General features: G+C 38.1%; 1 protein-coding gene across 3 annotated transcripts in view; it reads right to left on the bottom strand.

Moving 5' to 3' along the window:
• Nucleotides 1–26,194, bottom strand: part of celsr3 (cadherin, EGF LAG seven-pass G-type receptor 3) — a 62,390-nt gene that overhangs the window by 3,506 nt on the left and 32,690 nt on the right. Inside the window, exons 14-34 of one of the 3 annotated variants that reach the window (XM_058389521.1) lie at nt 19,508–19,649; nt 18,983–19,103; nt 14,733–14,916; nt 13,089–13,190; nt 12,853–12,947; nt 12,514–12,723; nt 11,706–11,889; nt 11,444–11,593; nt 11,191–11,350; nt 9,891–10,058; nt 9,626–9,752; nt 9,241–9,447; nt 5,688–5,862; nt 4,339–4,451; nt 3,232–3,311; nt 2,819–2,945; nt 2,523–2,642; nt 1,740–1,837; nt 1,350–1,444; nt 1,066–1,239; nt 575–769 (exon numbers count right to left, since the gene is read on the bottom strand). In XM_058389521.1, coding sequence (XP_058245504.1) covers nt 575–769; nt 1,066–1,239; nt 1,350–1,444; nt 1,740–1,837; nt 2,523–2,642; nt 2,819–2,945; nt 3,232–3,311; nt 4,339–4,451; nt 5,688–5,862; nt 9,241–9,447; nt 9,626–9,752; nt 9,891–10,058; nt 11,191–11,350; nt 11,444–11,593; nt 11,706–11,889; nt 12,514–12,723; nt 12,853–12,947; nt 13,089–13,190; nt 14,733–14,916; nt 18,983–19,103; nt 19,508–19,649 — 3,027 coding nt within the window. The remainder of the gene's footprint in view (nt 1–574; nt 770–1,065; nt 1,240–1,349; nt 1,445–1,739; nt 1,838–2,522; nt 2,643–2,818; nt 2,946–3,231; nt 3,312–4,338; nt 4,452–5,687; nt 5,863–9,240; nt 9,448–9,625; nt 9,753–9,890; nt 10,059–11,190; nt 11,351–11,443; nt 11,594–11,705; nt 11,890–12,513; nt 12,724–12,852; nt 12,948–13,088; nt 13,191–14,732; nt 14,917–18,982; nt 19,104–19,507; nt 19,650–26,194) is intronic. The other 2 variants (XM_058389522.1, XM_058389523.1) reach the window with 2 other exon arrangements.

The raw sequence follows: 26,194 nt of genomic DNA, 5'->3' as shown, positions 1-26,194 counted from the left end.
CAGCACTGTAATGATGATCTTTGGAGCGGATAAGCTTTCCCCAGAATCACTCCTCATAAAAAAAGCAGCTCTCTGGTTTCAATCATTAGCCACAGCTTTCCTCCAACACATTTATCACCATACTCTCTTCCTGTCTCATTTTTCTAGGCAAGAAAATCTGAAAAAACTGAGGAAATGTATTGACAGTGAGCCATAGTGTTGCATCTTCATAAGCAGTACATTAACAAATGAACAAGTTACAGCTTACATGATTGAAGGTGTAAAGAAGAATACCAGCATTTTCCCCAGACCCGTTAGAATTTAAAGCTTATAATATGAATAAACAAAAGACTAAAAAAACTTTTGGATTTGTCTGTGTGGTAAAGGTTATACCCCAGTATCATCTAAAACAGACACCTAACCAAAATCATGTGGACTTGCTCAAACATGTCTTTTGAAACATCATGTGTCTGCTTGGTTATGGTGCTGGCTGGATACGTATCTCGTTGTATGGGCCACATTCCTGCCTTTAGGAGCTGCCCCCTGGCTCATGGCGCCCTGTTCGGGTATTTGTACGTGTGCATGTGTGTTTCACCTTTGCGGTGTCTGTGCATGTGTGTCGGTCCGTTCTCATCTCCGCTGGTGAGTGCAGCGTCTGCCTGATTGTTATTGGCTGCATCTTTGCTGTAATCAGCCCCGAGACGGCGCTCCGAACCCCATTTTTGAAGAGAGTGAACCTCACAGCCCTCCAACGCAGGCCAATAGGAGAGCAGGTCATTTCCATCCAGATCTGACACGGAAACAACACACCATGCTATTGGCCGGCAAACACTGCTGGGTATTATGAAATAGAAGTTTCCATGGCTGCACTAATATCTACTCTATTCACTGTAGTGTTTCCTACCTAAGCTTTTTAACTTCTCCTGCTTTCATCAGTGGCAAAGTAAAATAATAATAGAACAAGATGCTCTTCAAATATTCTGCTCGACTTAGCAGAGATGCTGTATTTCCCATATATGGAATTATATAGAAGTCTTAGTGGTGTGTATGCAAACAGAACCTTCGAAAACTACATATTAATATTACCTTTGGCACCATTGTGGGTGGGGTCAGTGAGCAATCGCTCACTATGGTTGGTGCGTTTAAAACGGCGCTGGATTCGTCCACGTAGACGTACGTTATCCTCACTCTCAGAAGATGGGATGGACAAACTCCTCTCCTCCTCCAAAGAGAGGTCAGAGTCGGAGTCAGAGTCCTCACCTGATGTGAAGAAGACAGAGTGAGACGAGGATAATGGACAAAAGTGTGACCATACAACAAGCTGATTTGAGGTACATTTTAGTGGCGTAGAGGTTATTATGTGAGTTTACCTCCGTCACGGTGAAACATGGCCACATCGAGATCAGTGGCTCCCTTGTGTCCCAGCATGTGCTCAGCAGTCTGGCGTGCTAGAAGATTTTCCCTACTCAATAATTAAACAACCAATGAACAAAACAGCAGAGAGATGAACAAAAACAGAAAGTTAGTAAACCAAGCAGAAATGGTCTTCTCCTTAATGTATCTCAGCGGTTACAGATAACATTACAGCAAGCTCTTTTAGCTTGGGGTTCTATGATCATGTTCATTATTTCATATTAATGCTTTAAAACTTGCCCTGAATTATATTAACAAAATGGTAAGCTGTCTCTTTTTTGACCATGCTGTCTCTGTCAGTATTTCCTGTGAGACAGTGATGTTATTATGTTAGTTTGTATTCTTACCGAGCGCTGCTGACTGATGATATGGTGGAGGTTCCCAGCGTGATGCGATGTAATCCACTCTGTTCCAGCAGGGAGGCACTGTTGTATGGGTTCTGGCCCTACACACACACACACACACACACACACACACAATAAAAAAAACTCACTTTATTAATAAGTACACAACTAATTGAATACATATTTTTCTTGAACTTTAATGAAGTGAGCTCAGGTTCTGTGACTTTTTATTTCATTGGTCTTAGGTCTTATTCTCTATAATAATATATGTTTGTCTATCATTCGCTACTATTATTTATAGCCTTAACGGGTAACATTATCTAAACCTAATAATAAACACGTATTAATTAATATATAAATTTGTTATTTAATTTAATTATAATTATATACTATTTTATTCATTTTATTAATTATAATATATTATTGATTATTAAATAAAAAATAACTTTATCGCTACTATAAAATATGTACTAACAGAAACTAGTAGAAACGTACTAAAAAAAATGTTTATTAAGTTTATTAAAAATAGAATTTATTACGTTTATTTAATGGATGTTCCACACCAATAAATTGAACTATAAATGGATTAAATATCTTATGAGATATGATGTTATAAGATAAAAATGAACTCAAAGTTTTTTGACTATACATTCTTTACATATATAAATGAATACATGCATTATATATGTGATATGATTAAAATAGTGATTACAGTTTGATTTCTGAGACCCAAAGTGCCACTAATGACTCAAACCTGTGTGTGTGTGTGTGTGTGTGTGTGCTTACAGTAATCTGAGGTGGTCTAGGAGGGTCTTCACTGGGACTCTTCTTGCCAGAGCAGGCTGCTTTCCAGGCTTCCTGCACTTCCGAGTTCAGCAGAGTGAAGACCAAGAGAACTGCCAAACCCTATCACACAACACCACAACCTGGTGAGTACTCACACACACACACACTCACATATTTTACACACTATTCAATAGACAGGTTTGCTCGCATGATTATACACCACCCAGAAAAAGATAATAATTATCATGCCACTCTAACAAAATTTTTCCAGTAAATATTCACATAAAAACACTCACCTGTATGCAGCAGAGGATGATGAAGAGGTAGTGGAAGGCCAGGATGCTGTTATTGACTGCCATTAGCCCAAAGAACCACACACATGCACTCAAGAGCAGCAGGAGAAAGGCACTGCGGATAGTGGCACTGAGGCGTGAAGAAAAATGGAAATGATCCACATTAATTCATCACTAAAGTTTCCGATGGAGTTCATTTGGCAGCATAGGAGAAGGTTGGCTAAAGGGGACTAGCTGTCTGACTGAATAATGCTAGCTCTGACCCTTATGTAACCTGAAAAACTGGAGCAAAAACCAGGCATCCAGTCATGCAGAATAAAAACTTCTCCTGAGTGTCTCTCTCTCTCTCTCTCTCTCTCTCTCTCTCTCTCCATTTGTTTGTTTGTGTGTGTGTGTGTGTGTGTTTTAAAACTCACATTACAGGCAGCTTCTTTGTCTCCTTTTGAGACGGATTGCATGTAATGCGTAGAACCATCATAAACATCCCTGCATTTGTCTGTAAAGGAGGGAGGGAGGGAGGGAGGGAGGGAGGAAGGAAGGAAGGAAGGAAGGAAGGAAGGAAGGAATTTTTATTAATCTCCTGATTTATTAATTGGGACAGAGTAACATATTTTGCCAGTGATATGTTGTATCATTTTACTACAGCACTAATAATACCAACACAGACAGATAGACAGACAGACAGACAGACAGACACAAACACACACACACACACAAACACACAAACACGTAGATTATGGATTGGTGAATGAAAGGATGGATGGAATGACGGAAGGATGGATAGATGGGTGGATAGTAGGATTGATGGATGGATAGATAGACGGATGGATGGATAGATAGCTGGAGGGATGGAAGTATGGATGGATAATTGGATGAATGACTGGGTGAGTGGGTGTATGGGTATGTCATATATTACATTACATCATATTATATTATAGTACTAAGACACAAATGTCTCCTTCATATTAGACTGCCCCAGACTGGCAGCATGCAGTGTCCCATATGCCCACAGGCCAATTACAGCAAAGTGAAGTATCATTATTTCTAATACAATGCCTGGATCTGGCTCCACACTGTAATTTATCAGAGTTTAATTCAATTCAATTTAAATTTATTTGTACAGCGCTTTCCGCACTCACACAGTCACTAAACGGCTTCACAGAAATCTGGGTCAGTGACACTAATAAGCAAGGCAAGGGCAACAGAGGCAAGAAAAACCTTCACTGGAAGTCAATCTCAACTCATCACCTCTCTGTGATTACACACAAATAAAAATGTGTTTGAAATATGTTTCACATTCCACTGCTCTAAAGCTATTTATCTAAGTGACAACAGTGGGAGAAATTTATTGTGTCACATGCTAAAATGTCTTCGCACACACACAAACACATACGCACATACACACACACACAGACACACACACAAACACACACACACACAGTATATATATACTACATAAATAATAGTGTTAAAGATGAACTCTTACAATACAATACTGAATAGTTTTGTTTTTTTTTACATACCAGTATAACAATGACAATGGGTCCAGCAAAACTCCAGATAAGTTTATCATAAAGGGAGATCCAGCAGAAATCAGGGTTTCCATAACCTTCTGGGTCCAGACCCACAGCCAGTCCTAGAACAGAAATACATAATGGTCAGGACCTGCTGTATACCTGATAGATAGTTTGTCCAAAAGATAAAATTTCACCTTTTTTTGGTAATATAAATTTCCAGAACTTCCAGATCTTTGTAGATACAGGATAAATACATACTAAAGTAAAGTAAAGTAACTAGATGACTGATACAGCCAATGACAAGCTGAAATATTTTTTTTGTCGGATTATATCATATAAAATACCCTCTTCCAGACTGACTTAAAGGAAACCACACTTCCTGTTTAACTGTAGATTTCTATAACAGTTCATAGATTTCATTACATATTTACTGTTAATGTTGTGGGACATCCACAAAACTAGTTTCTGTTAACAGATACATTATAAAGGCAATATAACATTGTTCAGCTTCTTTTTTTTTATTTCTTAAGGTCAATCAATAAGACGTTATATGCAGCTTGTTCAGCAGGACTGAATATAATACTATGCTAATATTTGTTTATTATAGATCTAATTATAGTAGCTTGATAGACAGACAGGCAGACAGGCAGACAGCTAGATAGATAGATAGATAGATAGATAGATAGATAGATAGATAGATAGATAGATAGATAGATAGATAGATAGATAGATAGATAGATAGATAGATAGATAGATAGACCCAAAATATAGTTTGCAAGTTCAAAAAATATAAACATATTCAGTAAAAATGATTTTTTAGAAGTATTCTAACACTGGATATATAGTGAGTAAAGCCTTATATCTACAAGTTTTCTGAGTAAATGTGGAAATGTCAGTACAAGATACTATCAACAAACAAATTGAGCTTTTGTGAACCTACAGTGTAAAATCCTCAGTGTCACTTTAACTACTGCAGAAACACATTGAGGATATGTTAATTCATGGCTGTTGGATTCGCTCTGAGAGCCTGGGGTCAGGAAGTCACTGTGCAGTTATCCGCAGAGATTATGACGGTCAAGGGTCTTGCTCAAGGGCACACCACTAGTGATCTGACCTCGGTAACCCCCTGGCTGCTGACTATCTCCCACGCATATAAACTTTAAAAGGCTTATTCAGGCATTTTTAATTGAGAGACAACTCACCTTTGACAAATGCTAATGAAACCTTAATCCCTAGGCGGTATATTACTCATATATTAAGTGGCTAACCTCACCCTTAAGTCATCAAATCATTTATAATCAACTGACTTAAAACAGAGTCTTGTAAGTGACTTAGCATTGTGTATGTGTATCTACCAGTAATGATAGCAGGCACTCCCCAGCCAATGGCGTAGTAAAACCTCATGGCTCCATAGTTGATGTTTCGGGCTTCGGTCTGCATGCGGTAAATGTGCAGAGCTTCCACAAACATCCAGGCAAACGCGGACATGAAGAAATAATGCAGCAGGATCGCTACCACCGTGCACAAAAACTGGGAGAGAAAACACAGGTGTGGAGAAAATAGGATGTCAGTCAGAATGCACGAGCGTGACTGAATAATGCAAAGGGAAGGCAGGACGACACGGCAACAGAATCTGTGCAGACACCGAACCAACTGAAGTGATCAAGTGGAAAATAATGAGGCATTATTATGCCGAGGATGACGTGTGAATAAACAAGCCAAGGCGCTTTCTAAATAAACCGCCAGTGGGACTACTGGAAATTCATTAAGCAAGAGGCTTGATTTATGAATGGATGTGAAGAGACTCATTGGTGATTTTACAGGAAGCGTTTACACAAGCAATGCTGCGTTCTTGAAAATGTACTTCGTTCAGAAAAAGAAAAATGTTCCATGAGTTTGTGTATATGGGCTCATTAATGTAAACATCTATTCATATGCTTTGAACAAATTTAATCAAATTTTTTGGCATTTGATATGGATGACCTGAAAGAGCCGAAAGATGAAATGCCTGTCATGGATTCTCTAGCGAAAATGAAGATAAAATACACGCTCTCTTAGCAGCGTAATATAAAAGGCAGTGATAGAATACACAGGCTTAAGCTTTATGACGGTTGTCATGGTAATATTATCAGCATCCCTACATAGCATCAGATGTATTGATTTCAATCTAACTTCATTTTTCAGAATGAAAGTAATTAAAGTACAGCTCGAAGCCCATGGCAACCAAATTTGGCCACTGAATAACGCGATAATGGACGTGCACTTAATTTTAATCCAAGTGGGTGGAGAGTCCAGAGCATGTGCAAGTCTGTCATCCATCAAACTGACAGCAAGACCACTGAGTCTGTCTGACAGGACACACCGTATCTGAAATATTTTTTTAGATACCATGCTGCCATGGTATCTGTACCCAATTTGAGACGTTCAAGCTGTGCACAAAACTAGTGCATTCTTTTATTGAAGTTGAAATGTCACTAAAACTGCAATTCGAGCTCTGAAACACTATTAATCATGAATGAAACAACAGACATCGATATCACGCTCACACATCCACACATCTACACACATCCACACACATCCACAAAGACACACGTGCACTGAATTATAACTCGCAAAACTGTAAGTTGTTTATTGCGAGTGGGATGCACTCGAGGGAAAAGTGTGTGTGTGTGTGTGTGTGGCTGCATGCTTATATGTGCACATCAGACAAAAGCATTTTGCTCAAGTCTGAGTCACAGCGTAATATTCAGTGTGATTGATGGCGTTCTCTGTGCTGATGGCAGTGATAGCAGTGTTTAAATGAATATTTAAATCATGCTGCACAGTGCTGTCTGTAACATTTCTATCCAGCTGCTAATACATGTTTTAAACTGAGATAGGTGGTATGAATATGTCTACAACATTAGACTGACTTTTTTTTAATGATTTATACCTCCATGACAGCCACACCCATTAATTTAATGACCTGCACAGTGAGCAACTCGCTCACTCACTCAATCATCACTTAAATAGTCACCGACTCATCACACGCTGTCACTCACTCATCATTTATTCAGTCAGTCAGTCACTTATCATTTAAATAGTCACTCATCACATACTCAGTCACTCACTCATCACACCCTCAGTCACTCACTCATCACACACTCAGTCACCCACTCATCACACCCTCAGTCATTCACTCATCACACACTGTCACTCACTCATCATTTATTTAGTCAGTCAGTCACTTATCATTTAAATAGTCACTCATCACATACTCAGTCACTCACTCATCACTTAAATAGTCAGTCAGTCACATATTCACTCATCACACCCTCAGTCACTCACTCACCACACACTCAGCCACTCACTCATCACACACTCAGCCACTCACTCATCATACACTTAGTCACTCACTCATCACACACTGTCACTCACTCATCAGTCACTCATCACTTAAATAGTCACTCATCACATACTCAGTCACTCACTCATCATTTAAATAGTCACTCATCACACACTGTCACTCACTCATCGCTTAAATAGTCAGTCAGTCACATACTCACTTACTCTTCACTCACTCATCACACTCTCAGTCACTCACTCATCACACCCTCAGCCACTCAATCACACACTCAGTCACTCAATCACACACTCAGTCACTCACTCATCATTTATTCAGTCAGTCAGTCAGTCATCACTTAAATAGTCAGACAGTCACACACTCACTCACTCATCACACTCTCAGTCACTCAATCACACACTCAGTCACTCAATCACACACTCAGTCACTCACTCATCACACACTCAGTCACTCACTCATCATTTATTCAGTCAGTCAGTCACTCATCACTTAAATAGTCAGACAGTCACACACTCACTCATTCATCACACCCTCAGTCACTCATTCATCACACCCTCAGTCACTCACTCATCACACACTCAGTCACTCACTCATCATTTATTCAGTCAGTCAGTCACTCATCACTTAAATAGTCAGTCACACACTCACTCACTCTCACACAGTAACTCACTTATAATTCATTCATCACTCGCTCATAATTTATTAGTCATTCAGTCACTCATAATTTAATAGTCATTCAGTCACTCATAATTTAATAGTCATTCAGTCACTCATAATTTAATAGTCATTCAGTCACTCATAATTTAATAGTCATTCAGTCACTCATAATTTAATAGTCATTCAGTCACTCATAATTTAATAGTCATTCAGTCACTCATAATTTAATAGTCATTCAGTCACTCATAATTTAATAGTCATTCAGTCACTCATAATTTAATAGTCATTCAGTCACTCACTCATTCATTCACACATTCATCATTCATTCATCACTCCCTCAGTCACTTACACATCACTTAGTCAGTCACTCACTTTGTTACTCACTCAATCAGGTAGTCAGTTACCCAGTCACTCATTCAGTCTTCATGTAGTCATTGTCAGGTAGCCAATCAATCAATCAATCAATCAATCAATCAATCAATCAATCAATCAATCATTTAGTGACTCAGTCACACACTGACATGGTCTCTATTTCCTTTGTTCCCTTCCTACCAGCCTTCCTCTCTCACTGACTTAATCTTCTTAAATATTAATAAATATTATATTAATGAACACACTCACAACCTAACTTTGTCACTGGTCCCATATTCTTTTATAAAATATTCCATCTCTCTTTCACATGTTTTCACTTCTTTATTCCTCCACTCTTTCACTCACTAACTTACAATCCCTGATTCTTACTTACTTAGTCTCTTACTTATTTGTTCTCTTGGTCCATTAATCCTTAATTTGTCCAGTCCTTCACACTTACACACTTTACCTTCCATCTCACTCCATCAAACCTTCACTCACACACTTCTTTTCTTACTTACACTCTCCCTCTATCCCTTGCTCCCTCACTCACTCACCTGTTGTTCGGTTTGGTTGATGCCCAGCAGGTAGGTGAGCTGAGAGAGGAATGCAGCCGCAGCCATATTGGAGTGTATGCTGCGTGTGTTCGACTTCAGCTCTCTCAGACAGGAGAGCACTGTAACCGTTAGCAACAGTGCCACCATGGAAACGGATAGAGATGTGTATGTTACTATGGCAAGAGTCTCCAGGTCACCCTCTAATTGCTGCTCGCCGACAGAGAGAGAGAGAGAGAGAGAGAGAAAGAGAGAGAGAGAAGAAAGAGAGAGAGAGAAGAAAGAAAACAATGATATGATTAATGATTAAATGAATGCAGCTTTCTTTCAAAATTAGCATAATTTTATGGGTTAATTTCTTGTTGTGATGTGCTGAGCTGTGTGTTACCTCTCTTTGTGAGCTGTCCATTAACACCCCAAAGGTACCCAGTCTATGGCACTGGCAGCGCACATGTGACATGTTTCTATAGACAACACTGCAGTCCCTCACTGTCCAACAACCTGCTGCTGACACTCTACACACACATACAGAGATACAGGAAAACATTTGGGCATTATTTAGGTGGGAAATGATTTTAAATGGCATTAACAGTCCTCAGCTTTTTTAACATCACACAGAACTTCCAGTCATACACTCAATCTGAGAAACTCACGGGCTGGTGTGGTTCCACTGAACACATAGAGGCTTGCTGCGGTTACTTGTTTCGAGGAGCCGGAACTCCAGCAGGACAGGTGACTCCAGGAAACCCTCCACAAATGAGTGATTATTATACACAGATACACTCACTACGGGAGAATTCAGTACCGGGTGACGTGGCAACCTGCAAGAGAAAATAGACCCACTTAGGACACATTTTCTCCAAAATTTGCTCTTGATCAATTTCCCACCACTCACTCTACCCTATCATGCGACAGTTATCAGCCGGGGAGAGAGAAAACCACCACATGCTGTCTCCAAGACATGTAAATTCATTTTTTGCATCTTTTCAAATTGTTGCTTGTGCTGCTTCACAGCAGCATTGGGAGGTAAGCACTATCCACCCTCTTACACATTCATGCACTCATAGATGCCCATGGTGGTGACAAAGTATCTATCTATCTATCTATCTATCTATCTATCTATCTATCTATCTATCTATCTATCTATCTATCTATCTATCTATCTATCTATCTATTCTTTTGGACTCGTGGAGCACAGATGGCTTGTTGGAATATAAGCTTGCAATGAAAAATAAAGCCTTTACTCGTATCTGAAATACTTAATTATGTTTTATGTGTCCTTTCTAGACATTTTTACAAAAATGTGTTAAAAAAATCCAAAATCCCAGCAGATTTTGACTGTCACATGCCCTATTGTACCCACTTTACCCATATCAGCAATGGGGCTGCTGGGGAGACATGGTGTTTTAATTTTGGTGTTTAATATTAATATACATTGGCCCTGATGTAATAATTCAAGGCCGTAAGCAAATGATTATAATGTTGTCAAGAGATAACATCTTGGCCACAAACTGTGTAACTTGAACTCACAAATGTATAATTGTCACACTTAATATGAGGCCTTCAGGTGACTGTTTGCTAGGAACAGACAAAGAAATATATCCGTGTTGCAACCACAGTCTGTGTCTTTATGCTGCATTCTAAGACTGAAGTAAAGTGTAATCATACACATGTTAACAGCATTTGGCAGATGCCCTTAAGCAACTTACATTTTTAGACAATTGAGCAATTGAGGGTTAAGGGCCTTGCTCAAGGGCCCAGCAGTGGCAGCTTTGGTGGATCTGAGATTTGGACTCACAACCTTGCGATCAATAGTCCAAGCAGACCCTTATTCCCAAACAAATCAGCAAAATGCTGGTGTTACACTGGTGCCTACATGACACAGAGCTGGAATATACTCTCATAGACATACACTTTGTCTCCAGACAGACACACAAACACACACATACTCACCTAACTCCACGACGGTCTGTATGATATTTGGGAGGAAGCGCAGCTCCGAGACTGCGGTATATCAAGACAATGACGATGGTGAAGGGTGAGTTATTTGGCCAGCTAGATCGTCGTGCTGCTGGCACTTCTGGAGTCTGATTGGTATGTAGAATTATTGGGGCTGAAAATAAATGCAAAAAAAAATGTAAAGCATGAACATCTTTATTGAATTAGTCTTAAAGTAAAAGTGTAAAATGTTTCGGTGTGAACTCACAGTAGTTGCGTTGTAGCACCAGGGCACTAGGTGGCAGCACTACATGTGTGTGTGCATCCCAGAGGGCCTGTCCACGAAACATTGTGCTGTGATAGCGAGGAAAACGTTTCCGCACGTGTGTGTGGTTCTCTACACGGTCCACAGTCATTACTGCAATTAACACAAACAAAGCTAGTGTTAGTATCTTTTTAGATTATTAGATAACTAGGATTAGTATGAGCTGTTTGGAGAGAGAGAGAGAGAGAGAGAGAGAGAGACTGACCTATATTGGGTGCCACCAGTGCTACGGGATTGAGGTAGGTGTGTTTGGTGTTCTGGGCGAGGTTGCGTGAGTATTGCTCTAACAAATCAGCCAGGCCTGCTGCTCCACTCTGAGCTGAACTCTGAGACCTCCACAACCCTGCAGAGCCTGGGCTGAGCAACACACTACACGCTCGCAAGACATTCTACAAAGAGAAAGGAGAGGGATGAGCAAGGGTAGCAGGGTGAGTTGGGAGTTAAAGATAAAGTGAGATGAAAAGACGAGGAGAGAGAAATAAGATTGTTAAGATGTTGCGTTTGAGGAGAAGGAAAAAGAGAGAGGAAGTACCTGAAGGAAGAGAATTAAGTAAAGGGATAAAGAGAGAAGAAGAAGAGTGAGATAAAAATAGGATGAAAAGGAAAGTAAGAAAGACAAAGGGTCAGATAGAGGCCACAGAGGCAGAGAGATAACAGGCAGGAAAAAAAGTGAAAGAAGAACAGATGGAGGAGGAGATAAGAATGACAAAACGGGGAAAGAGATAGAGACAGAGAAAAGTAGAGAAAAATAAGAGAGAGAAGGGAGCATGGAAGGAAGGAAGGAAGGAAGGAAGGACAGAAAGGTGGAAGGAAGGAAGGAAGGAAGGAAGTAGAAAGGAGCATAGAAAACAGAAGTGGAAATACAGAGAGAAAGGGGTAGAAAAAAGAAGTGTAAGAAACGGAGGTGGAGAGAGACAGAGAGATGATAAAGCATGAGATAATGTGAAAGTGAGTCAGCGTGAGAGACAGAAATCAGAAGAGATAACTGGAGCGTGTGCAGTGTATATTCTCACCTCGGTGAAGTGAGCGTCCTGCGTGGCCGTCAGACCAAAACCTGTTTGAAGACTCTCAAAGGTCAGGAGGCGGGACAACAGTCTCTCAGCAATCTGGAGGTCGTTGCCATAGAGATAAGTTGTTGCCTCGGTTACATCACGCAGCTGATGGGCCAGCTTCTTTTCAGTGATGGTGTTCAGTACTGTCTCATTTCTTTCAACCGCCTCAAGCTGCACACACACACATACACACACACACACACACACACACAGTCTGTATTAGTAGTCTTGAAAGGAAATGGATGTGTACTGATTGAGGTACAAAAGAGGCTTATGTGTGTGTGTGTGTTGCTCTTCTACCGCTGTGTTGAGCTCAACAAAAGCAGGAGAAGTGCAGTTATAGAGATCAGGCTCCAGCCATCCTCGGTCTATATCACAGTGACGAATAGCAGCTCCTACACAAACACAAACACAACCACACACAGTAATTATTGTAATTCATTAATAAGATAATGTCATAATATCACACACCTACACAGTCTGCATTTTAAAGAGCATCTGCTTAAACCAGGCAGCACAGAAACACAAACACTCACCTACTGATCCTTTGGGACAGGGCACCACAGCTGGCATGTTGAACTTGGTCCTGGGCCACCAGATTCCCATGGTGATCATCTTTGGACAGCCATCATAGATCACTGTGGAGTACAGAGGGATAAATAGGTGTTTTTTTTTATTTGATATGTGTGTAATGCAGGTAAGTTAAGATGGGAAATTGACCCTGTAGTTAAGAAGACAGGGTAAGTAAAATGTAGTGGTATAATGCTGGTGTGTTGCTGATTTGATTGGGTTTTTACTTGTTCTGGCATAGTTGCTGATAGTCTCATCATCAGAACTCTCACGTACATTATTGACCCAGGAATCAGTCAGACAGCAAGAACAAATCATTATCTGATATATAGGCTAGTTCATGCAACTACTGACTAGATACAACTAACTGATTTCTTTTAATTGGGCAAAAATAAATAAATAAATAAATAAATAAATAAATAAATAAATAAATAAATAAATAAATGTGATTTATTTATTTGTTTATTTATTCATTTATTTATTTTTATAACAGCAGCTTCAGCAATGCTCTAGCTGTCATTTAATCTTGAACTTGTCCTGATGTTATAATTTCTCCACAAGATTTCAGTCAAATAAAAAATATATTGTTTAAAATGCATTTATTATCATTACAGCTAAATCTTTGTCGAAGTAAACGGACTGTTGCTATAAATAATAACAGAACCTGACTTGTTTCATGGCCATTCCACTGTATTGCATTTTGTCTAGGGTTATTATCATTTAAAAAGCATCACACTGTTTTTAATAATAATAATAAAACACATTGGTTAGCAATGTAAATGGAATAAAAATGGATAAAAGCCTTTTTGTTAGGCTGCAACACCAAACGCTGAAGTATTTTATTTTTTTACTTAGATAGCAGTCTCTTACATTTATTCTATTATTATTATTATTATTTAAAGAAAAGGAATTATTTGATATAGATGTTATTTCTTTTAGATTTCCAAATGCAATTGAATACCTACATAAGTACACACACCCAGAAACTACATTTGCTATAGTTATATAGATGCGACTACTGAAATTTACTGAAATCTATTCATATTGATTGTCGTGATAAAAAATATTTTTGAAGCAAATTAGAGGATCCGATTTAATTGGACCTTTCTCCAACACGGCTTACACACACGATAATGTATTCGTTTTTATCCTAACCCCTTTTCACAATTCAACTGCTCTTGTCAGGTGACCTATTTTTCCACTGCACCAATGTGCGCCAAGACGTTTAACATGTGCCTGATTTTTTTGTGCTTCTTTTTGATCATGAAAATAGAGTCCTATGTTCTGTGTGGTACATGACAGCAAAATAACACACACACACAAATATAGTAACACTCCCACAGAGTGATGCTTTCAATGGGAAAAAATAAATGATTATACCAGAAAGGAACTTGAAAATAGATAATATTTCAGAATATGAATGAATATCTACATGGATGGAGATGCAGACACAAAATCATAAGTGTTAAATTACCTTTTGAATGTGCATATAGATTTGCTTTCAGAAATCTGAAAGTAATTTAACACTGCTGCTTTTTATTGCATGGATGAATGAATGAAAGTAAGCTGGATTAGGTGTGTGTGGGTGTATGTGTGAGACTCTGTCCCACCTTCGCAGCCAGTCTGTGTGACCTCAGCAAAGGGGTTATCACACATGTTGCACTGCCGACCAATCACTCCTGGCCTACACTGGCACTGACCGCTCTCTGGGTCGCACGTCCGTGTGAAGGAGCCCACTGGATAGCAGTCACATGGCAGGCATACGTCACTGCCCCGTCGCCGATAATGGAACTCCTAATACATATACAGCCACAGAACACAGACATACACACGCATGAGCAGGATTAAACACACCGAAAATACGTACAGATCAGCAATTATACGCATATAAGCAGGACAAAACACAGAGCAGGGTGATTAATCCTCTATAACAGTGTCAGTAATTCCAGCTGCATGATGAATCACAGGTTTATTCAGATATTAACACGCTCGTTCTAATACATTATCATTATCTACATTAACACTTCATTCACACAATGAGTCTAATTAATAAACAATTATTTAACTAATAATATGTATAATAACTTAAATGGTAACGTTTTCTGTGAGGAGAAACAAATTCTAAATTTTATCGTGCTTTGCTTCACATCATCCTTGATTACTTTCCTATAACCACATTCACAAGTTTTTTATACCTTATATATTAACTGAATTAGATCATGCTTAATATCTATAACAGCTCATTTTTAGAGCCTTCAGGCTGCCCACTAGCAATTAATATTCATAAAGAAGACCCCCTCCTCGGGTGGGAATTTATATTCATTAATTGCCTTGCTTAAGCAGTGAAATAAGCCTGTGCTGTGTACGGAGAAAGAGTGTGAGCTTCTTCTAAATCAGCATTTTGACGCCTATTTCTGTTCATAAATTGAGTAAGAAAATGTCATTTCCTTAATTAATGTCATGGAACCACAAGATCAGTCGCTAGCAGTTTTACTGGCTTTGATTGCTAATACTAACATAAGAGATATGAGCTGAGATGTGAGTGTACACAGCGACAAAAGCATCTGGAAAACGTCACTTAGAAATTATGGAAACTATTTGGGCAATGAAAAGTGATAGCGTTCATATTTCTGTACATATTCTTGCATCAGATACTTTGCTTCTTTACGCTAACTTATCCCGCGTAAACACCCTCTCAAATTCTTCTAAGTGAAATCTTACTTGGCAAGTAAAATTCTTTCTGAATTGGCTCATTTCTCCGAAGTTACTGTTTAGTTGCCATAACAAAGTATTTTACAAATGAACACTTTTTTTTAAATAAGGGACAGTGTTTAAATGTACAGTAATATTTTGCCTGTTTATTAGAAATTAATTGTGTGGGTTTTTTTCAGAGCGAAATCAATTTCATTTAAATTGTCATTAGATTTGACTCAACATTATATATAATAATAAGATATAATAATACTAGGCATAATAACTTTAATAATGGTGCTAATGGGCACCTAGGTGGTGGAATGAACCGCCCTTAGATGTACGAACAGCTGTTCCTAGCAATTTTATATAGATAGACAGACAGACAGACAGACAGACAGATAGACAGATAGATAGATAGATAGATAGATAGATAGATAGATAGATAGATAGATAGATAGATAGATAGATAGACAGATGACAGACAGACAGACCGATAGATAGATAGATAGATAGATAGATAGATAGATAGATAGATAGATAGATAGATAGATAGATAGATAGATAGATAGATGACAGACAGACAGACAGACAGACAGACCGATAGATAGATAGATAGATAGATAGATAGATAGATAGATAGATAGATAGATAGATAGATAGATAGATAGATAGACAGATGACAGACAGACAGACAGACAGATAGACAGACCGACAGATAGATAGATAGATAGATAGATAGATAGATAGATAGATAGATAGATAGATAGATAGATAGATAGACAGATGAAGGACAGACAGACAGACAGACCGACAGATAGATAGATAGATAGATAGATAGATAGATAGATAGATAGATAGATAGATAGATAGATAGATAGATAGATAGATAGATAGATAGATAGATAGATAGATAGATAGATAGATAGTGCTCTTTTTTCCACCACACAGACTTTTAGACCAACAGTATTCCTAGTCTGTTACCTTGTGAGTTTGAAGTTTCCATTGATTGAGCAAATCTAGAATTTATGCTTCACAGACCCTGCATTTTGAGAAGCATGGCTGTAGACTACATTTCTGAAAACACTATGCTTTTCTATATTATGTTTACTAGCTAAACTGATTTCTTAAATAATAATTTATAGCAACTAGAACCTGATAAGGGACACGGACCAGCACTTAATTATAAATCAACACGCTTAGCATAGTTGGTATCAGTATCGCTGACTCAAGTCTCTAGCATTACTTTAGGCAGTGTAACCTCTTACAGCGTAACTAATCTCTCTTAATTACGGCTTCATGCATGTGAATCAATTACCATATGCCTTACAGGCTAACGATGCTACCAATTACTTTGTGTGTGTGCATGAGTGTGTGTCTATTTGACTCCAACACCTACTATCACACACCCTCACACACTAAAGTGATAAGGTGCTTGCCAGGACAGACTCTAGTGACACTGATTAGGTCAGTGAGAAGATGAGGAGAGCTGGCTGCTACAAGCACAGTGGATAATTACAACATGAAGAGGGGGAATACTTCCAGTCTTACATTTTAGAAATGAAATAAGATTATGCTGTAATATGTACCTGACGAAAATGAATGCTATGTAAAGACTTTATGCAAAACATCCAAATGGTACAAAGATATAGCTTTTGAATCATTTTCACTTCATACAATCCCGCAATGCAGATGTTTCCTGAGTATAGACGTGGAAAACACAAATGGGTGAATACATTTATACTCATGCATGTCACACGTTTCTCTTCATGATATGATTTTTGTTTACACGGTCATGTGCACTGCCATGTTCTCGTTGTGTCTCCGCCCTTGTCTCATCACCGGTACTCTTGCTGTCTGTTTACTTTGGCAATTTATTCATACTGAATTTCATGGTGTGTTCATGTGATCTAACGCATTATATAACATTATAATGTGAAGTGTCCAAATGGTAGAATAGGAACAGTTTGTTAATATGTTAGCTTGGTGAAAGAAAAGGCATGTAAAATGCTACCGCAAATCGGATTTTTCAGATGGGCATGAGCAAAGCAGAGAGCAGAAAATAGGTTTTGAAGGAGAAAGAAGACAGATTTCGCTAGTAGAACAGAGAGATTTCAAAAGGTCAGACATCAGGCAGAATGGCAGGGGTTCAGATTAGAGATAAGAGAGCAAGAGCTCTGCGTGTGTGTGTGTGTGTGCGAAGACACAGATAGCTCTTCAAAGCCTAATCTTGTGTTGAATAATCTCCAGGAGCTTTTTATATGTCAAAGCCATCTAAAAAGAACAACACCCTCGTGTCTTTATGATAATGAAGTTGAATGGTAATCATGAATGTACTGATTAGTATCAGACACTGGGATTAAGAGGCTGGGTTATAATGAGTGATTAATTACTTCGAGGACTATTTGTTTGTGCACGTGTGTCTATTTGGATTTAACTCTTCGTTAAATGTGGCTGTAAAGCCAGACGCAGCTGGATCATGGGATTATATGCAGAGCTGAAACTGATATGAAAGCCATGTGTGCTACATGCCTGTGCATGTACATCTAGAATACATTATCCAATCAGCCAACCATCTGGTAGCAGAGCATTGTAAAAAATCATGTTCCTACAGGTTAAAGGCTATAAAATAAATAAAATAATTGAGAAAATTGAAGAAAAGTGTCTTCATCTGCCCAGTTTCAATCAGTCTACGTCCACTTTAGCCTCAGTTTCCTGTTCTTAGATGGCAGGAGTGGAAGAAATGTACTGTTGTAGCCTATTCTCTTCAAGGTTTAATACGTTGTGCATGCTGAGATGCTTTTCTTCAGGTATAAAGAGTGATTATTTCAGTTACAGTAGCTTTCCTGTTAGCTCAAAACTGTGTTTCTAATCATACACTTCCTCTACAGTCTAATCTGTCTCAGTAACAAGGTGTTTCCATCCACCTTTTTTTTTTCTTTTGCACCATTCGGTGTAACCTGTTACTGTGTGGTCTTATGCATTGCACTGCTGACACATGACTGGAAAACTGGGGAGAATTTACAAATCTGGGACAATATTTTCCTTTTATTTTCTTATTTTTTAGAAATAAGATCAAGATGTGACAATGAAATCTAACATATTCTTATATTCTATTTAAAAATCCCAGAGAGAGAGAGACAGAGAGAGAGAGAGAGTGGGCTTTCACCTTGCACAGGCACTGGCCGGTGGTCTTGTTGCAATCTGGATCGAAGCCTTTGCTAACATCACAGTGACATGGTCCACATGTAGGATTTCCCCACCAACCACGGGGGCACTGTTGCTCACTCCTACAACACACACACACACACACGTTCGTTATTAATATATGACAGTTTAATCCTTGCACCCACTGATACACACCGTTACACAGTCAGTCATGGAAACATGAACAAGCAAACAAATTAATGAACGCAAAAGCCAAGTTAACTATCTGTGAGTTGACTATGTGCAGGCATGTGCTGGTATTCTTGTGTGTGTGTGTGTGTGTGTTTTGGAAGAATGTGAGGCAGAAGGAGGCCTGGTGGCAATAAATATATGCATATATACATATATATACATATACAGAATAGTTTACAATTATAAGCACTGACCTCCTGAATATAAGGTTTGATCTAATTCCATAGAACTGCTATAATCCTAATGCAAAATTATAATCCTGTGTGTGTGTGTGTGAGTGTGTGTGTGTGTGTACCTGTGTTGGCAGTACTGGCCGTAGTGATTGTCTCCACAGTCACACACATAGCCGTGCGAGGAGCTCGGCTTCCTGTGGCACCGAGCCTCGTTCTCACACGGGTTCAGCCGACACGCATCTGTACAGCTCTTACCATAAAAACCTGCACACACAAACACACACACACAAACAAATTTCACCTTCTGCTTATCATCAAACCACACACACACACACACACACACATTTCCTGGGTTTGTCTGATCACAAAAGTGAGCATCCTCTACCCCAGCTGGTCTTGCTGTTTAATTATAATAGAATTATAAAAGGTCAATTTTATAATAAATACACACGAAGCCTGGGACTAAATGTTCTTCTCCAAGTTTTTCCCAAGAACAATTTTCCTCTTCGGTGAATATGTTTCACAATCCATCTAGAAGAATTAAGCAGAATGGATTTTATTGAAGATTGAATTGTACCCAGTGCAGTAGTAATGATTGTGCCACAGCTCCACTGAATGATTTACTCTGATTGGTCTGAAGTTGTTGATTCATTGTCTCTAACAGCAGAATAATGATAATGATAGCCTTTATATTAATTCACTCATTCTAGTCTATCTATCTATAATCCAGTTATCCATCCATCCATCCATCTATCTATCTATCTATCTATCTATCTATCTATCTATCTATCTATCTATCTATCTATCTATCTATCTATCTATCTATCTATCTATAATCCAGTTATCCATCCGTCCGTCCGTCCATCTATCTATCTATCTATCTATCTATCTATCTATCTATCTATCTATCTATCTATCTATCTATCTATCTATCTATCTATAATCCAGTTATCCATCCATCCATCCATCTATCTATCTATCTATCTATCTATCTATCTATCTATCTATCTATCTATCTATCTATCTATCTATCTATCTATCTATCTATCTATCTATCTATCTATAATCCAGTTATCCATCCATCCATCCATCCATCTATCTATCTATCTATCTATCTATCTATCTATCTATCTATCTATCTATCTATCTATCTATCTATCTATAATCCAGTTATCCATCCGTCCGTCCGTCCATCTATCTATCTATCTATCTATCTATCTATCTATCTATCTATCTATCTATCTATCTATCTATCTATCTATCTATCTATCTATCTATCTATCTATCACAAATGTACTGAACTAAGATACAGCAGTTGCTTCCCACATAATTCTGCGTTGATGTATTAGTTGAATGCCCATGCAATCCTTCCTCCATCCTTTCAAAACCTGTAATACGAACTTGCCCTTCTCTATTCAACACTGTTACTCTATCGAACAGACCAATATCTGGAGTCCCCACAGCGTATAAATGGATATAACTGTATAGAATTTGATTACTTCAAATTCTGATACACTATTTAGATGGATATATGAAGGCTGATCTATTAATTCGAGTAAAAACAGATTACATGTAATCGTAGCTAAAAAATCCTAACGATAGGTGAAACCGAGTGATGGAGGTCATGGTTATGTCTCACAGGTAGATCAAACATATCTTGATAAGGTTTTGATTTTTACTGGATCTGAGAGGTATTAAGAAATGGTGCTGTTAGAATACTAACCTTATAATGGAGTATTGATAATGATAAGTAGCATCTGCAGCTTCTTTCATGCACTGTGGCTCTGATTTGCTGAAGTTTCACTCGTGTAAACACGAGAACACCAACAAAAAGACTTGTATCAGAGAATTCAGCTTAACCTTATATCATTATATAAATCATATTGAAAGCACACACTATGTACGATCTTTTACATTCACATCATTCTAAAACATCTCACTGCCTTTAATCTGTGTTACACACCGACATAATAACTGTGTATATGATACTGCATGTGTGTCAGATTCTGTGTTAGTTTTCTCTTTAAGATTCAAGCTTGACACAGCTATCAAAAAAAAAAAAAGCAATCTGAACTTAAAAAATGAAAATACAGAAAAAATTGAAAAGAGTTAACCTTGTAATATAATTTGGATATCATTGGACAAAAATCTCACTTCACACCTAACCGTAATAACCTAATAAATAATGCAGATATTTTGGATGGATTCTCATGTCAATTATTAACAGACGTAATAACCTAATAATTATTTATTTTCATTTTATCCGTAGCCAGGACCACCTGCTATCTTTAAAAAGGGCTTCCACGCCAATTGACAGCAGTGATCAAGGCCATTTTATTACAACAGCTTTGCTAAAAGCGTGCTGGAAAGGTTCATGAACAATCAAGAATAATATTAATCAATAGTGAAAGTGCTTGCATTGTGTAAATTAAGTCATTCTAATAATAAAGTTTAGGCAAAGAGAAGAAAGCCTACATTCACTAATTGGGGCATACACCGAAGCAAACAAATGCGGCAGAAACAGGACACGTCCATGATCAAATGCACGAGAGATACACAAGAGAGAGAGAGAGAGAACAGAATGTGAAAATGCAGGAGTACTTAAGACTTTTACACAAAACATGACCCTAACCTTGGCTTCACAGTCACACTATAATCCGATTGAAAGAAAGACTTTCTCTCTATAGGCTCCAGCACAATAAACCTCTCGTCTCTAATCAACCAGTACTGCTGTGACTGTTTGATCTTCCTCACTTTCCCTCCTTCTCCTTCCCTCCCTCCCATTCAAACCAGACACAGAGCCGAGAGATTTTCTCCCTCCAGAGAAAGCACAGAAACCGACTCTGACTCCTTCCTCACACTGACATACTGAGATGAAAAAGAAAAAAAAACTTGCTTTCCTGCCGCGATTTCTTACACAGAGTCTGTAATCAGACCGGAACATGCTGCACAGTCACCATAGACACAATAATGCAGTTTAATAATAAAAAAAAAGCCATCGTTACAATTGAGCAGCATGTGAATATTAAAGAGTTAACGCTGAAAACGTGCACAATGGCATTCAGAGCTCGGCTCGTATCTAAGGACATATGGGCTTCATGGACACTTGCATGAATAGGGTGGAGTATGCGGGAGAGAGCTTCATGTCTTTGTTAACGTGATTCTGACCTTGAAGTTAAGTCAATATTTTCACTGAGCTCGAGTAAGGAGTGTTATTTATCACAACGTCACAGCGATTTATTACTTTGAAACACAATGAAAAAAAAGCAATATTAAATATGCCTTAAGTTTAATGTCTTAAAGAATAATTCTTGTGTTTAAAGGTGGTGAGAAATCTAGTCTTGAGCAGCTCAATTGAAGAATAATCCAGTAACCTTGGAGATTTGTATAATCTGAATGTGCTGGCTGGAAAATAAGCATAACTCTGTTTTTAACCGAAGTTGCTAGAACTAAAAACAGTCCAAAATGTTTTAAATATCATTTGGGATAATAATCTTTTCTGGAGGATGACTGGACATTATGACCTATCCACATGGGATAAGCAATTACTGAATAAATTGAGTATTGGTCAGGAATAATCAGTACACATGGGATTTTTAGTGTCATGATATTTTGTACATTATGAAGACACTTCTAACTATACTACTATAGTGCTAAGGATTCAGTAACTTAGTAAATATCTCCCAGAGGCATGCCTTTTAAATGCAGTGTATATTTTTTACTGTTATGTGTTATAAATTTGGCTTAAATATGGATCTGGATTTGGCATGAGTCAACACTTCCTGGATTCTCTATTGAAATATAATGAATGAGGGATTTATATTATTTATATTTATATTATATTATTTATATTCAGACGCCTGGTACATCTACGTAAATACACTTTCATTTATTAGTTACAGATTACACACACACTATAGCCAGAGGTATGTGGACACCTGACCATTACATTATATTTCTGGCATTTGGTAGCATTTGGTAGGTTAAGGGCCTTGCTCAAGGGCCCAACAGTGGCAGCTTTGTGGATCTGGGCTTCATAACATTCACAACCTTCTGATCAGTAATCATAAGACACCTTAACCACTAAGCTACCACTTCCCTATTACACTAATATATGGAACTATATCCACAATGCAGGAAGCACAGATTTGTACCGAAGATATTTGTCTGCTGTATAGCTTTAAGAATCCGACAGCCACGCTACAAAATCCAGTGAAAAGCATTCCCAGCAGAGTGGAGGCTGTTACGACAGAAACAGGGGACTAAATCTGGAACGGCAGGCTGGTCAGGTTTCCACAATCTTTTGGACATGTTGTGTATTTGAAGGCAATCCATATTAGAACGTTTGATATCGAATTTGTTCAACGTGATGTTGTGACGTGTTCAAATAAAAATGATTAAAAAAAACCTATTACACGTAGAAACTTCTAGCAATCAGGATCAGTCGTGCTTTTTTTTCCCCCGAAGCTGAATATTTAATGACCGCTGAGGTATATAGTTGAGCGAGTGGAGTCTGCAATGCAGTTATTATATACCCTATGTAGTAAGCATACATAGTGCAGAGGAAGACATTTGGGATTCAGTCTAATTATGTTGGGACAGATTTTCATGACGATCGTGTGTAGATTAAGAAAGTTATAAGTAGTAATAATTTGATATATTATTATATATTATATTCCAAATAATACCAACAAATACATTACTGCGGATAAATACATAAATAAAATAAGCAGGAAAGTTATGATACTGGCTGAAATATGTGCTTTATGTAATATTGTCTATGACAGTGTAACATTCAATTAACCTTTTTTTAACAGACAGAAATCATCCTTTCTAACATATTAACACAAAGTTTTGGGGTCTTTTTGAAAGCATGTTTAAAGATGATGCAACAAATGGAAAAAATTAATTACTGTCATGGTAAGAAGAAACAGAATTATCTGATTACTGATTACAGAGCTTGATGCCACTCAGAGCTGAACGCTATTAACATCACTTAGACTGCAGATGCAACTTTACACTGTAACTAAGGTAATGAAGTGGATGCTGTGAGTGTAGGTGTGGGAATCTGTGTGCACACACTTTTTCATCAGCTAATAGAGTGTTGGATTGAGGCACTGAACTGCAGAATGTAGAAAGACTCAGAGTAATGCTGTAAGGATCTTCACATCCTCCTCCTGTGCCTCACAGTACTAACACCTTCCTTTTTTTCTCTCTCTCTCTCTCTGTCTCCTGCCTTTCCATCTGTCACATACAGAGGGGTTTTTTTTATTATTTGAACAAACAGAATAAAAACTACTTGAGGGAGTCGCATAAGATGTTGAAACTCACTCCGTGTATTGAAGTACAAGCGGCTCATTTCAAATCAGAACACCTTCCTGGCAGCAAAGCCACTTTTATCACTTCCTGTTTAAACCAACTTCCCTCCGCTCATGTAATGATCTAGGAACTCCTATATAATTAGATTGACCATTAATAATGCTTGGTAATGTAATCTCTATATTACAACCACTTACAATGTAAGAAAGAGAGTTGGTAGGCTGTTCACCCTGAAACGGTAAAAGGTTCCTGAAGTCTATTAAGCCTCAATTACGTCTTAGAGCTAGAACTGTAACCTGGTTTTAACTGTAAGCCGGTTTTATTGCACATCTTTCTAAAACCACAGACTCGGAGCACTATAATTTCCTACGCTCTTTTAGGAGTCCGAGGCGTCTGTTTAAACAGGACGGGAATCTGCTTTTCCTGCCATGTTTTTTCTCCACAGGCTCAAGACTAATAATCTGTTGGCTATTTGATTGACAGCTCAATATGAATGGAAAAAAACCTCCACACAAACAGAGTAAACCAGAATAACAACCCGTTTTATTCAGATACCTTCAAAATAACAAAAGAAATCTGCTAAATTGAAGAATAATTGTAATGTAAATCCTTCAATCTGATTATTTTATAATTAGAAATATAGGTGTACCGCAGGTATGTTTTTGCATCATGAATATTGCTCTCTAGAATGAAAAACGATGCAAAGAGAAAAGGAAGTTCATCTAAAATCAATCTTGAAAAGGCTTACAACTAATTATTAAAGAGGAATAATGCAGCTTATAATTCATATATTCAGAATACATACAGCATATTATTCAGTAGCTACTCTGACTTTCCACTAACTACAGTGAATGGAAAATGTTAATGATCCGGATAACGTGCTAAACTAACTACGTATTTGTATATCACTGCATAAACTGAATCGGATTAATCAAAAGGTGTTGATTAATTTTCTATAGCAGCATTAGTGACAGAATGCTGTGATAAAAGAGGAATAAAAGCCTTCAAGACATGCTGTTATTGGAAAATAACCACACGCTCCAGAAGCAAGTCCCATTGTGTTCAAATCTGTACATAACATTTACATGTGATTATGGTAATGCTGATTAATTCTTGCTGCACACATTTGGTGGAAATGGCATGTAATCTGCACAGAACAGAATTTTTTAACCCGAAGCTGCATCGAATGGTGCATTGAAAAAAATGTTTTTCTTTTTTCAGAATCTGCAATCAGAATGCATGTAAACACAGTCTCAATATTTTACCCATCTAAATCCATAAACACACATTATGTTCAAAAAGGCAGTTCTGGAGGTTACTGTATGTGTCATGAAGCTGTAATACCATGTCCAGAACCTCAGCAACGACAGAACTGCAGCCACAAGAAGACACTGCCCAGCTCCACAGTTATCAACAAAAACACGTGCACTCAAGGTAGGGCTCGATCCAATCTCCCACTACTGAAGGGCAATAATTATGCAAATCAGCTC

Source organism: Hemibagrus wyckioides, linkage group LG05 (assembly GCF_019097595.1).
Source record: "Hemibagrus wyckioides isolate EC202008001 linkage group LG05, SWU_Hwy_1.0, whole genome shotgun sequence".
Classification (NCBI taxonomy): Eukaryota; Metazoa; Chordata; class Actinopteri; order Siluriformes; family Bagridae; genus Hemibagrus; species Hemibagrus wyckioides.
This window is presented reverse-complemented; position numbering and strand designations above follow the sequence as displayed.